Source organism: Papio anubis, chromosome 14 (genome assembly GCF_008728515.1).
Source record: "Papio anubis isolate 15944 chromosome 14, Panubis1.0, whole genome shotgun sequence".
In the NCBI taxonomy this organism is placed as follows: Eukaryota; Metazoa; Chordata; class Mammalia; order Primates; family Cercopithecidae; genus Papio; species Papio anubis.
In genome coordinates, this window is record NC_044989.1 from 1,392,216 (window position 1) to 1,405,498 (window position 13,283).

Here is a 13,283-nt window from a genome sequence, read left to right on the forward strand (position 1 = left end):
TTCCTTTGCAGGTTACCTGGTGTTTTTGTCTCACAGCTCTTACGATTCTTTTCTTCATCTTAACTTTAGGTAACTTGATGACAATGTGCCTGGGCAATGATCTTTTAGCGATGAATTCTCCAGGTGTTCTTTGAGCCTCTTGTATTTGGTGTCTAGGTCTCCAGCAAAGCCAGGGAAGTTTTCCTCTATTATTCCCCAAAATAAACTTTCCAAACTTTTAGATTTCTCTTCTTTCTCAGGAACACTAATTATTCCTAGATTTGGTCATTTGACATAATCCCAGACATCTTGGAGGCTTTCTTCATATTTTATTATTCTTTTTCTTTGTCTTTGTTGGATTGGGTTAATCCGAAGACCTTGTCTTTGAGCTCTGAAGTTCTTTCTTCTGCTTGTTTGATTCTATTGCTAAGAGTTTCCAGAGCAGTTTGAATTTCTCTAAGTGTGTCCAATGTTGCCTGAAGTTTTGATTTTTTTTATTTATGATATCTATTTCCTGGAATATTTCTTCCTTCACTTCTTGTATCATTTTTCTGATTTCCTTGCATTGGGCTTTGCGTTACTCTGGTGCCTTCCTGATTAGCTTAGTAACTAATCTTCTAAATTTTTTTTCAGGTAAATCAGAGATACCTTCTTTGGATCCATTGCTGGTGAGCTAGTATGATTTTGGGGAGTGTTAAAGAGCCTTGTTTTGTCATATTACCAGAGTTGGTTTTCTGGTTCCTTCAAATTTGGATAGTCTCTGTCAGAGGGAAGGTCTAGGGCTCAAGGCTGTTGTTCAGCTTCTTTCGTCCCTCGGAGTGTTCCCTGGATGTAATTAGTGCACTTCCTGTTTCCTAGGGAGGTGGCTTCCTGAGAGCCAAGGTGTAGCGATTGTTGTCTCTCTTCTGGATCTAGCCACCCAGTTCAAATTGTTACAAAGTTCAGCTGGAGGTTTCCTTCTTCCTGTGGCCTTTTTCAGGTGCCCCTGGCAGCCCTCCTGAAGGATCCCTGTGAGGCAAGGTGGAAGTGGCTACCTAGGGGACTCAGAGAGCCCACAGGGCTTTTCCAGCTGCTTCCTCTACCCCTGTATTCCCCTCGGCTCTCTAAATTGACTCAGCTCCGGGTAAAGTCAGAATCTTCTCCCGTAATCTAGACCTTCCGGTTCCCCATTGGGGGTGCGTGTTCAGGGTGGGTGATCTCTCCCACTTCTGCAGTTTGGGCACTCACAGTATTTGGGGTGTCTCCCGAGTCCTGCAGGAGCCATCCACTTCCTTCAGAGGGTTTGTGGGTTCTCTTGGCTTTCCTAATGTATTCCTGCCGTCATTCTGGAGCAAACGTTCATGACGTGAGCTTCCACACACCGCTCTGTTTGTCTGAGTGAGAGCTGAAATCTAGTCCTACCTCTTGTCCTCCATCATCTGTCACAAAAAATCCTCCTCATGATGGAATTTTAATAGTTACTCCCAAATTTCTCTGCAGCAATGAGATGGCAAATTGTATTTTCTAATTGATTATTTCTCTGCAACAATTATTCTTACATAATTCCTATTATTTCCCAATGCACTAAGGAAGAAAATCTTCGATTTTCATTACTGGCATTAAAGCCTCTGTCTATCTTTTGTTGACCTAAAGCAAGAAGCTGAGGCACAAAATATCATTTTAAGGAGTTTACTTGAACCAAAATGAGAACAGCTGCCCAGAACACTTAGACCTAAATAACCTTGGATATGAGCTTTGTTAGATCTTTGTTGCAAACAGGTTTCAAAGGCAAAAAAGGTGGACAAAGAGTGAGCCTTGGTCCTTCACTCTATATAATTGCTTGGCTTTTCATTTTGTTTACAGTGCCATTATTCATAAGATTTAAATTTGGGTCGATTTTAGGCAATTTTTTTTCTTCTTTATGACATCTAAATTGTTATCTTACTGAGCAGGTCTTCCTTATCTGATATATATAATAATAATATATATATAATAAATAGATTTTTCTATATTTTATTTTAAACATATTAAAAACTGGGTTTGATATACAACTTTGTTTTATTAGGAATCAATTTTATGTACATAAAATACTGCTTTAGCGAGTAACATTTTAAAAAGCCATGGTGAGAGCAGTATCCTGGCTCTGTTTCTTAGGCAAAGGGCATGATTCTGATGTTTTTCCTCCCATATTGTGTCTACTAGGAATTTCTGCTAGACAACTTCAGTTAGAAAATTGAAAATCTTTTATTTGTGATTCCCAAGAATTTCAATGAGGCTTGTGGGTTCCAGCTTTACTCAATGCCTTCCCAGCGTCGGCGGAGGAGGCCACAGGGCTTCCACTTCACTTCATTATTGTGTGAGCTACACTGGTAGACTTCCAACGCAGTGCCATCCTTACATGGCCTGCATGATGGTGATGCAGGTTTTCACTTATTCTTGGATTGAATTTGCTAATATTTTATTGAAATGTTGCATCTCTCTTCATAAGCAGAGTAATGCTACAGTGCTCTTTTCTGATGCTGCACCTATTTGAGTGTTACAGACACACCAGCATCTGACAGCAGTCAGGGTTGCCCATTTCTTTCACTATGCTCAGGATTACCTTGTCTAGAATGAGATTTGGGTTTTTTTGTTTTGAATAACTGGTAGATCTTATTTGTGACTCTGGTCCTGATAACCTCTGGGGTGGCAGATCTTTGGTTATGGGCTCAGTTCTGGGTGCAGTTAGTCTATTCGGGCCCATAAGTCTTTCCTGTTCTTTGTTTTCTACTGCCTTCCTATTACGCCTTTTCATCTGCTTCACATTTCTCAACTTCTGATGGTAAAAGCGAATTGAGTTACGTTCACTGCGTCATACTTTTCTACAAGTGTAGTTAAGACTATTTTCCTATGACCTGCCCCCGCCCCCACAAATTTTGATGCATGGTCCTTACGTTGATGTTAGTTCAAAATAGGTTTTAATTCAAATAAGAATTTCTTACATTACACTGGAGCACCCACATGTAAGTGTAATTTCACATAAATGTAAAACTTAAACTGTGCCTGACTCTCCTGACATGTGGCTTTTCCTCTCCCTCCCTTACTTGCTAGACTCTCCTGCTTCTCACTCCCATGTTCTCCACTCATGCCCCTGTCCCCAAACCAGATCACTTGACTCCCAAATGTTGATATTTGAAGTGTGTGTGTAAGGGGAAGGGGGCGTGATAAATGAAACTAGAATAGTGAGAAGTTGGTGTAGACAGCATAGTGGGCTCAAAGGGATTCACTGGGCACCCCGTTTTAATCAGCACGCCCTTGCTGTGATCTGAGCGCTCATGGCATGGCCTTGCCATGATCCTGATGCTCATGGTGTGCCCTTCCCATGATCTGCACGTCCATAGTATGCCCTTCCCATTATTTGAGTGCTCATGGTATGCTCTTCCTGTGATCTCAATGCTGATATCATGCCCTTCCCATGATGCAAATGCTCATGGCATGTACTTCCCGTGATCTGAATGCTCATAGAATGCCCCTCCTGTGATCCAAATGCTCATGTCATGCCCTTTCCATGACCTGAATGCCCACGGCGTGCTCTTCCTGTGTTCTGAATGCTGATGGAGTGCCCTTCACATGATCTGAGTGCTCATGTGTGCCCTTTCTGTGATCCAAATACTCATGCTATGTCCTTCCCATGACCCAAATGCTCGTGGCGTGTCCTTCTGATGATCTGAGTGCTCATTGCATGCTCTTCCCGTGATATGAGTGGTCATGGTGTGCCCTTTCCATGATTTGAATGCTCACTCGGCTACACCTAAGGAAATCACACACAAGCATTTTCTTTTGAATGTTGTTAATAAAAACAGGACTCTGCTGAGTACACATTCTGTATCTTGGGTTCTCAATCAATAGTGATGCATCCTGGAAATCCCCCCGATGGAGCTCCAAGCCCTCCCTGCTCACGGCTGGACTGTTCCATGCTCCAGGTCACAGCCATGGGTGTGCCCTTCCGTGTTGCAGCCTCTGCCCCAGCGTGGATCACCAGAAGTGACACTGCCAGGTTGGAAGGCGGCTTTAGCACTGCTGTGCTGGTACTACTGTCTAAAAATTCCGTGCCCTCACAGCAACAACTGAGTGCACCCCTTACCCACATCCACCGTCCACACTAGTAACAGCCTTAATTGTTTTTTTTCTCATTTTTTTCTGCTTGTTTGGCAGCAAAAAAGAGATAGTTCGTTGTTACATTAGTTGCTTTCCCTGAATGTTAGTAAATTTTAAACTTGTCCTTTATTATTTTTTTTTTGGCAATTTGTATTTGTTCAATGAATGATCTATTCATAACCTTTGTCCATTTTTCTACTATTTGACTGTTAATTGATTTTAATTGCTCCTTTCCACTCTAGATGTTAACTCTCTCTCACTTTTCTTACAAATATTTTTCTCCAGCCCCATCAACCCAGAACTCTCAGCATGGAGCACTTTTATATTTTATGAGGCCAGGTCTCCTTATGTGTTGATGGCTTCTGGGCTCAGCTGTGGTTCGGGAATCTCCTTTGCTCGAAGTCAGCAGTGACCTCCTGGGTGGGACTGCAGCACGGGTTTCCATGCATCTTGCACAGTGGACAGTCGGGTGCGTTTTATTCCCATCCAGATGGAAAACCAGCTGGTTCCACCCTCCTTCTCCCCATAGGCCTAGATAACGCTTTGTCACAGGAGAACTGGTGTCTGGTTCTGGGCTCTCTGTCTTCCTTTATTAACAGATTCATCTATTCTTGTTGACAATACTGTGTGGACTTGATCATAGCAGCCTTATAGTGTATCCTATTGTCTGTCAAGTCAATACTGCATCACTATTCTTTTCCCTAGTTGATTAAGGAATACATAATGGAATTGGTGTCTTCATATAAACTTTAAAATTAATTTATCCTTTCAAAATGAAAACATACTATCATTATTCTAAATGAAATTGCATTTAATGTATACACTCATTTAGAGAGAAATGATCTTTTCTCAGATTTTCATATATTTAATGATGTTTTATGATTTTCTTTTTGTATGTCATGTGATTATTTTGTTAAATTTACACACCTGATTTTGATCAACTTTTTTGTCATTATGAAAGGGATATTTTTTTCTCCATTACCATTCGTGGTACTTTGCTAAAGAACAAAACAAAAAGAAAAAAAGGAAAAGAACAATTTTATACTTTTCCACAGATTGAAGACACTTTTTAAAATTTTGATCAAATTTTTAGAATTTTTAGATGTTGTAGACATCTAACATAGCATTAAGAAAAAAGATAATTGTATTATGGTTGAAATCTTATTTTCTCTTATAGTAGTTTTACCAGCTCTTGTTTAATTTCTAGACTTTGGTCTAACAGAGATAGTACTAAGTACCAACAATGATAGTGGGTGTTTCTGCTAGTCCTTAATTTTAAATTAAATTGTTCCATTGTTTAACTGCTCAAGATAATATTTGTTATTGCTTCTACATTATATTTTAGCAATTCCAATGTACTCTATTCCATTTCTATTTAACCAGGAATGGTAAGTAATAGTGCCTTGTATTATTGCATTTTAAGTACCTGTGATATTAATTTTTCTTCTTTAATTTGTCGACACCCTGGATAATATAACCCTATCCAACACGGAACCATTCTGTGAATAGATTCTATTTGACTCTGGTAATTGCCTTTTGATTGGCTGCCCTATCTTTTATTATTTTATTTAGAAGGGGATACAGACCTGTATGCCCCGTCCTTGTCCTGTTTTCATCAGAGGCCAACACAAAAGTTTCGCTGACTCTGTAGAACGCACTGGGGCCTTTCCATCTTTTCTGTGGCTGAAATAGTTTAAGCAACCTTGGAGTTACCTATCCTTTCGAGATTTGATGGAAGTCCACTGTCAGTGCCATCTGATCCCTGGATTTCTGACCACCTTGTCCGTCTCTTCCATCCTCATTGTCCTTTGGAGTTTTACATTTCTTCTTGGAAAAATTGTGGTTATTTCCACTTTGTTAGGGAGTCATCCATCGGCTCTTCATTTTCCAGTGTGTTGCCATGAAACTGCATAGACAGTCGCTCCTGATTCTTCTCGTCTCTCCTGCGCACCTGAGCCCTGCTCCTTTCTCATTCCAAATCCTGCCTCACTCTGTGCCCTTTCTTTGTTTTCCACACTGGGTTGTGGAGCAGAGCTTTATGTTTTCTTCCCACCAGTTCTTTTATTCATAGTTAATTAATTTTAACTTCTGCGTGTATTAATTTAACTTTCTCATTTACTTTTGCTTTAGCTCTCTGTTCCTTAACTAAATTCTTAAAATAGCTACTTAATTTCTTTGTTTTTGTTGTTTTGATGAAAGCAATTTAAAGACTATAAATTTTCTTCTGAGGGAGGCTTTGCTGGTGTTCTTGAATTTTCTTAACAAGCAAGTTAACCTTTCATCGATTTCTAGAGAGACTTTCAGTTCTTCTTAAGAGTCTCTTTGAATCAGTTATTAGGAGAATTTGCAGCTCCTTGTTATTTATTTGTAATTTTATTATTATTTGTGCTCCTCAATTTAATTCCTCTATTTCCTCTTATTCTTGGGGCCGCTGGGCCTGTATAATCCGAAGGGCGTGCACTGAAGTTCCCGCTATCGTGATTTTCTTGGCTTTCTTACTCTCTTGCTGAATTTCAGCTCCTGCCTGGGTTCCCTGCTGGCCCTAAGTTCTCACATCCTCTGCTCTGAGCCTTGCAGGCCTCCCTGAGGGCTCTCAGTGGAAGCGCTTTTTTTCCTTTTCTTTTCTTTTCTCTTTTGAGACAGAGTCTTGCACTGTCACCCAGGCTGGAGTGCCGTGGTGTGATCTCAGCTCACTGCGAGCTCCACATCCTGGGTTCACACTATTCTCCTGCCTCAGCCTCCCGAGTAGCTGGGACTACAAGTGCCCACCACCATGCCCAGCTAATTTTTTGTTAGTAGAGATGGGGTTTCACCGTGTTAGCTAGAATGGTCTCGATCTCATGATCTCGTGATCTGCTCACCTTGGCCTCCCAAAGTGCTGGGGTTACAGGCGTAAGCCACCTTGCCCAGCTGGAAGTGCATTTTTTAATGCACGACCTGTGGATCCTGTGCTGTCTCTGAACCAGGGCTGGGGTGTCCTCGCTGCCCCCACCCCCACCTGGCCTTGGGCTGCACAGCTGCCAGGCCGGGGCGCTGCCCAGAGGGGTTCTCACGGCATCTGCTTTGCTGCTTCACCACAAGGCTGACTCCCTGTCACCTGCATTCTTTCCACTGCACCTCCTGTGCCTGAGTCCATCAGGAGCTCGGCCTGTCTCCCTGCACAGCACTGCATGGGGCGGCTAACTCCCGAGTGGCTGCTGCCTCGCTGGGTGCATTCCCGCACGTGACCCCAGGTCCTCTGTTCCTTCCTACTCCTCAGTGCCTGGGCTGCGCTTTGCCCTGAGAGGAACTTTTCCCTTATTTTCACTGGTAAAAATAATGTCCTATTACAAGAAGACCATGATCTTCAGGAAGAGTCTCTTTCGGGGTCTGTCCAACCCGGTCGATCTTGTGATTCTGGATGAGCGATTTAACCTCCTAAATCTAATAACACCCAGAGTAGGCTCTGACCCTGTGACACCTCCCCAGGGAGGAAGAGTTGCCAGGGAAAGGGCACCTGCTCTCTGCAACCCGCAGAGCTTGCCCGACATCCAGCACAGGCGACTCTTCCCAAGAAACCTGTAAATCTGGAAAAATGTTTTAGATCTCCATGTTACAGAAGAGAAGATGGAAGCTGGCCACAGCCAGAGTTGGAAGCCCACCCAAGGTCTCGTTACTCCCCTCTAGCTGCCTTTACACTAAACAGTGATGCCCACAAAACTCTGAGACTGTTTGCTCATTGGGCTCCTAAACCAAGTCCATGGCACTGGAATGAAAGAGGTCAGCCCTTAATTAGCAGGGCGTGGTGGTGGGCGCCTGTAGTCCCAGCTACTCGGGAGGCTGAGGCAGGAGAATGGCAGGAACCCGGGAGGCGGAGCTTGCAGTGAGCCGAGATCGTGCCACTGCCCTCCAGCCTGGGTGACAGAGTGAGACTCCGTCTCAGGAAAAATAAAAAGAAAAGAAAAGAAGAAAATGAAAGAAAGAGATCAGCTCTTCCGAAAGTCAGAAGGTAAATCAGACCGGGGAGTTCATGAGCAGCTAGAGCAGGTCTGAGCAGGAAAGAGACTGGCTCCGGCCAAGAGCATCTGAGCTTTAGGGAGATGTGGACTCCTAGGATGTGGGGTGCATCCTCTGGGTTCAGCCTCTTCCCCTGGCAAGAGACCACCGGTGAGCAGGCCAGGGGGGAGGTCGGGGGACTGGCTGGACCGACCCCTGCAGAGAGGACCAGAGGGGCAGAGAAACATGCGGCGCTGCAGGGTCGTCGCTGGCCTCGAGCTTCTAGAGTCTTAAAAAGGGGGAGCGGGGCCCTGGGTGACCTTGAACTCCCCTTCGCCCGCAGCTCCCGGAGGAGGCCCGGCCGGCCGCGGGCACCGCCTGTCTGCCCTTCTACCGCTCTTCGGCCGCCTGTGGCACCGGGGACCAAGGCGCGCTCTTCGGGAACCTGTCCACCGCCAACCCGCGGCAGCAGATGAACGGGCTGACCTCGTTCCTGGACGCGTCCACCGTGTACGGCAGCTCCCCGGCCCTGGAGAGGCAGCTGCGGAACTGGACCAGCGCCGAGGGGCTGCTCCGCGTCCACGCGCGCCTCCGGGACTCCGGCCGCGCCTACCTGCCCTTCGCGCCGCCTCGCGCGCCCGCGGCCTGTGCGCCTGAGCCCGGCATCCCCGGAGAGACCCGCGGGCCCTGCTTCCTGGCCGGGGACGGCCGCGCCAGCGAGGTCCCCTCCCTGACGGCGCTGCACACGCTGTGGCTGCGCGAGCACAACCGCCTGGCCGCGGCGCTCAAGGCCCTCAACGCGCACTGGAGCGCGGACGCCGTGTACCAGGAGGCGCGCAAGGTCGTGGGCGCCCTGCACCAGGTGCGCGGGGTGGTCCTGGGCGCCCTGGGTGGCCGCATGCAAAGCGGGGGGAGCCTCATGTGGGTGCGCAGAATCGTGGGTTCTCTGTCCCAGGTACTTGCACAACCATCAGGGGCGCCCACATGGGTGAGCCCGAGGTCGTGGGTGCGCAATCATGGCGGGCGCCCTTCATGGGTGTGTGGAGGGTCATCGTGAGCTCCTGTGCAGGGGCCGAAGGGTAACTCCAGCGCTGGCGGCCCCCCGGGGCCCCTCTGTCCCACCTGCTTACCCTCCAGCTGGCTGGTGATTATCCCACCAAGACACCAATAACCACAGCCCCCCAACAATGGCAGCCAGGTCACCCAGGTTTCCCTGTGCCCGCAGCCAGGCAAGGTGCTTTACAGATTTCAACTCTTTTAATAATTCCCAGAACAACCCTTGGAGGTGGTGGACCAGGGATGCTGGTGTTTTTGTATTTCGGAGACAATGCAGAGAATGAAGAACTGACTCTGTGTGAGGTTTCTGAACTAGCAAGTTAGAGTCTATTTGAAACCTTTCTTCATTTTATGACTCTCTTAAGTATTGCATGAGAGGGTCTTGAGACTCAAGTTGACCTTTTATTAATTGTGTGATGGAGAAAAGCACTTACACACCTAGAAGTGCAGTCCCTGATTCTGGGGGTCTCACAGGATTGTTATGAAGAAGGATGGGCTGTTTTACATTGAGAGTTACCATGTGCGTGTCTGTTGCACCGGGCCCTGTAGAGGCCTGGGCATCGTCTCTGCAGTTCTTGCCCTGAGCCTGCGGGGAAGGGCGCGTCAATCCTGTTCTAAAGGAGGCACTGGAGCTTTGTCCAAGGAGGCACAGGGGCTGTGCGTGGCACCGACCGCCCCCAGGCAGCACACACCCCTGCCACTTTCTGGCTTTCGCTGCACTGGGGTCCAGGCCCCAAAGGTCAGAGCAGAGGGCCTGGGAAGCCCCCATGCGCTGGGTGTTAACCCTTAGTTCCTGGGTGATGAGGGGACCTGGAGCTTCCTGGAACAGGGGCTGGCAGCAGCAGGCTCGCAGGCTTCTCCAGCAAACACGGCAGACGAGCTCACTGTCCTAACGTGCGCATCCTCACAGCAAACACAGCAGACGAGCTCACTGTCCTAACGCGCGCATCCACACAGCAGTGCTCGGCTGGGAGCATCCGCCGGACGGAGGAGGCTTGTGTGGGTGAGAGGAGCGGAGTTAGAAATGAAAGCAGGAACCTTGTCACCATGTGAAGTAAAAATCATCAGGCACCCACGTCGCTTTCAAGCAGCGACTCAGACACTTTCCTGCTTCCCTGTGCAAAGGGGAATGTAAACCCAGGAGCTGCTGAGCGGTGGAATCCAGGTCCTCGTCTCCGTGAGGCTGGACTTCCCACCACACACCTGGGGAAGCAGGTCCCAGACGGCCGCCCTCTCCCCTCTGCTCATCCCCTGAGGCCTTCGGCGCTCCTGTTTGCTTCCTTGCTGCTTCCATGCCCCTTCCCTGACTGCGAGCTCCACAGAGAGATATTCGTCTGTTTAATTCTTTTTTTCTCAGGACCCACAATTTGCCAGGTTACTTCGTAAATATATATTGAATTTGTGAATGAAGTAGACATTTCAAAAATAATTCTGGAAGTCCTGGCCCTGCTGTAGCCTTGGGAGCAGGATTTGGTTTGAACCTTCTTTGAGTGAGAAGCTCATCCAGCCCAGGATGCTGTGAGAAGAGAGGCTGCCTCGGATCCCTGGAGCCCGTTCACAGGGCCAGAGACGCCCAATGGTCACACATCCTGCTGTCTTTCTTCTCCATGGAGTTCTGGAATTATTTAGAGGTGTGAATTGTTACCAGGCCCTGTCATTATAGATTAGAGAGAGTTTAATTCCAAATTTCTGAGAATCCCACTGATCTGGAATTAATGACATTTGGTTGCCTGCTGCTGCTGCTCCTTCTCCTCTTCTCCTTCTTCTCCTTCTTCTTCCTTTTGTGTGTGTTTTTTGTTTGTTTGTTTGTTTTTTGTTTTTTTGAGACAGAGTCTCACTCTGTCACCTGGGCTGGAGTATAGTGGTGAGATCTCGGCTCACTGCAACCACCGCCTCCCAGGTTCAAGCGATTCTCCTGCCTCAGCCTCTCAAGTAGCTGAGACCACAGACACGTGCCACCACTCCCAGCTAATTTTTGTATTTTTAATAGACATGGGTTTTTGCCATGTTGGCCAGGATGGTCTTGAACTCCTTTCCTCAAGTGATCCGCCTGCCTCAGGCTCCCAAAGTGCTGGGATTACAGGCCTGAGCCACCGCGCCCGGCTGCCTATTCTTATTATTAATGAAATAATAACAACAGAAAACAATAGGAAAAGTGTTCTGTTTCATATTTACCTTCCTCAGTTCATTTTCTGTGTGTTCTGCTTTTTTAAAAAATGTGAACGTTCTTTTCTTCTTGGTTTTACATTTCACTTTTGAATTTCCTTTTGTGTTTTTTTCAGTTAATGGGTCCTCTTTGGTGCTTTTTGCAAAAACCTTTGATACATTAAAATAATAAGTTGTGTTTAACGTGTCAGTAGAGCCACTGCTGTAACTTCCAGCCATATCTGAAAGATCCGCAGTGGCCTGGAAGGCTCATTTTTCTCTCCCTGGTTCTATCGACTCATAGTTCGGTAACTGTGTGATCTGAATCTCTCTTCTTCTGAAAAGCATTAGATAATGAAAAGAAATGCCAGGGCAACTTTATGAAAGAGAAACAGCATCCCCCTTCTATTATTCCCCCAAACCCCCTACACACACACACACACACACACACACACACACACACACACGAGCCAGCCGGGGCCAGGATAATGCACACATCAGCAAGAGGCAGGAAGGCTCAACTCAGAGCTGGGAGTCACAGCTTTCTCCTCCATCTGTCCACACCACCTCCCGCCTCCTGCATCCGTCCACACCACGTCCCTGCTGCTGTGTCTGTCCTCACCACACCCACTCTAAGCTGTCAGGGCCCAACCCCAGCCACCCCCTGTCTGAGGATCTCGGCTCCTCTAATTTCTTTTGTAGACAGCTGAGAGCGATCCCCTCCCTCAGCCCTGGGGCACAGGACTTCTGCCGTGCGCATCTGCGGGCTGCCCTCTGTGCTGGTTCCTGGGAGCTGGCATCTCTTGGGGGACTCGCACATAGGAAGGGCTGATGAAGTTGCTCTTGCTGGCTTGAGATCCCACAGGACCCCAGTTCCATAAGCCGTGCTTCCCGCCAGGAGGAACTGAAGCTCTTGCTCTTCCATCCCAGCAGTCCTCAGCTGCTCTATGGTGTGTCATAAAACAAGAACTCACAATCAGATGCTCACTTTGGTGATAACTTTTGTGTTCTACAGACAAGAAAAGAATGAGAAAGGAAACCCTTCCCAGCACAGGTTGAGGGAGGCAGAGAGGAGGTAGCCATCCTTGGTGAGTCTGGGTGTGCCATCCAGGCTGCATAGAGTTTGAGATAAAGACCCAAACATCTGGCGTGGGTGTTTGCTATGCCCCGGCCATCACATAGCAGACCTAGTTCTGGAGCACAGCCTTGATTTCCCCAGATATCCAGGGACCCACAGAAGCTTTGCTTTGGATGTGTGTGGAGGTACGACCAGACCCCGGAGGGACCGCAGATCTCCCCGGACATCCCCATCCTAGGCAGGCGGATCCACGTCTCAGGGCAGGGGCTGCATCCCCGGGCCACTCGGCTGCTGACCTTTGCCGTGGCTGAGTACTTTTTCAGATTGGCTGCTCTTCCAGGCAAAGGAGCAGATGGATAAAGCCATGCTTCCAAGGCTGGAAAGAAAGAGAAAGGCCGCTTCCCTTACCTGATTGCCCTGGCCGGAACTTCCAACAGTATGTTAAATAGGAGTGGTCAGAGAGGGCATCCCTGTCTTGTTCCAGTTTTCAAAGGGAATACTTCCAGTTTTTGTCCATTCAGAATACCTAGGTGCTGATGCTGCCCCACCCAGACCCCTTTACTGGCAGGGCCCCGTTCCCCAGCGGCCTCCAATGTTGGCTGACAAAATCTCCCAGTCGTTCCTCTCCAGGGGTTCCTCTGCAGGGACAACCAGTCCCCTGCCTCAAGGCTGGACCAAGCCCAGGTGTGCCATGCTGCAGGGCTGCCTGTGGAGGAACACAAGCCCAGGTGTGCCATGCTGCAGGGCTGCCTGCGGAGGAACACAAGCCCAGGTGTGCCATGCTGCAGGGCTGCCTGCCGAGGAGCACAAGCCAGGCCTGGCTGTGTTGCATCCTTGGGGAGCTGGGTGCTGGCTGGGTGCCTGCTCAGCCTCCTCCCCGGAGCACCCTCAGCAAACACATGGGAGCCTCTTGTTGGACTAATAGGGCATGTTT

The 13,283-nt window shown here is 47.9% G+C and overlaps 1 protein-coding gene across 4 annotated transcripts in view; it reads left to right on the plus strand.

Moving 5' to 3' along the window:
• Positions 1–13,283, plus strand: part of TPO (thyroid peroxidase) — a 104,370-nt gene that overhangs the window by 46,348 nt on the left and 44,739 nt on the right. For all 4 annotated transcript variants that reach the window (XM_003908223.5, XM_031654900.1, XM_031654899.1 and 1 more), the window contains exon 8: positions 8,414–8,932. In XM_003908223.5, coding sequence (XP_003908272.4) covers positions 8,414–8,932 — 519 coding nt within the window. The remainder of the gene's footprint in view (positions 1–8,413; positions 8,933–13,283) is intronic.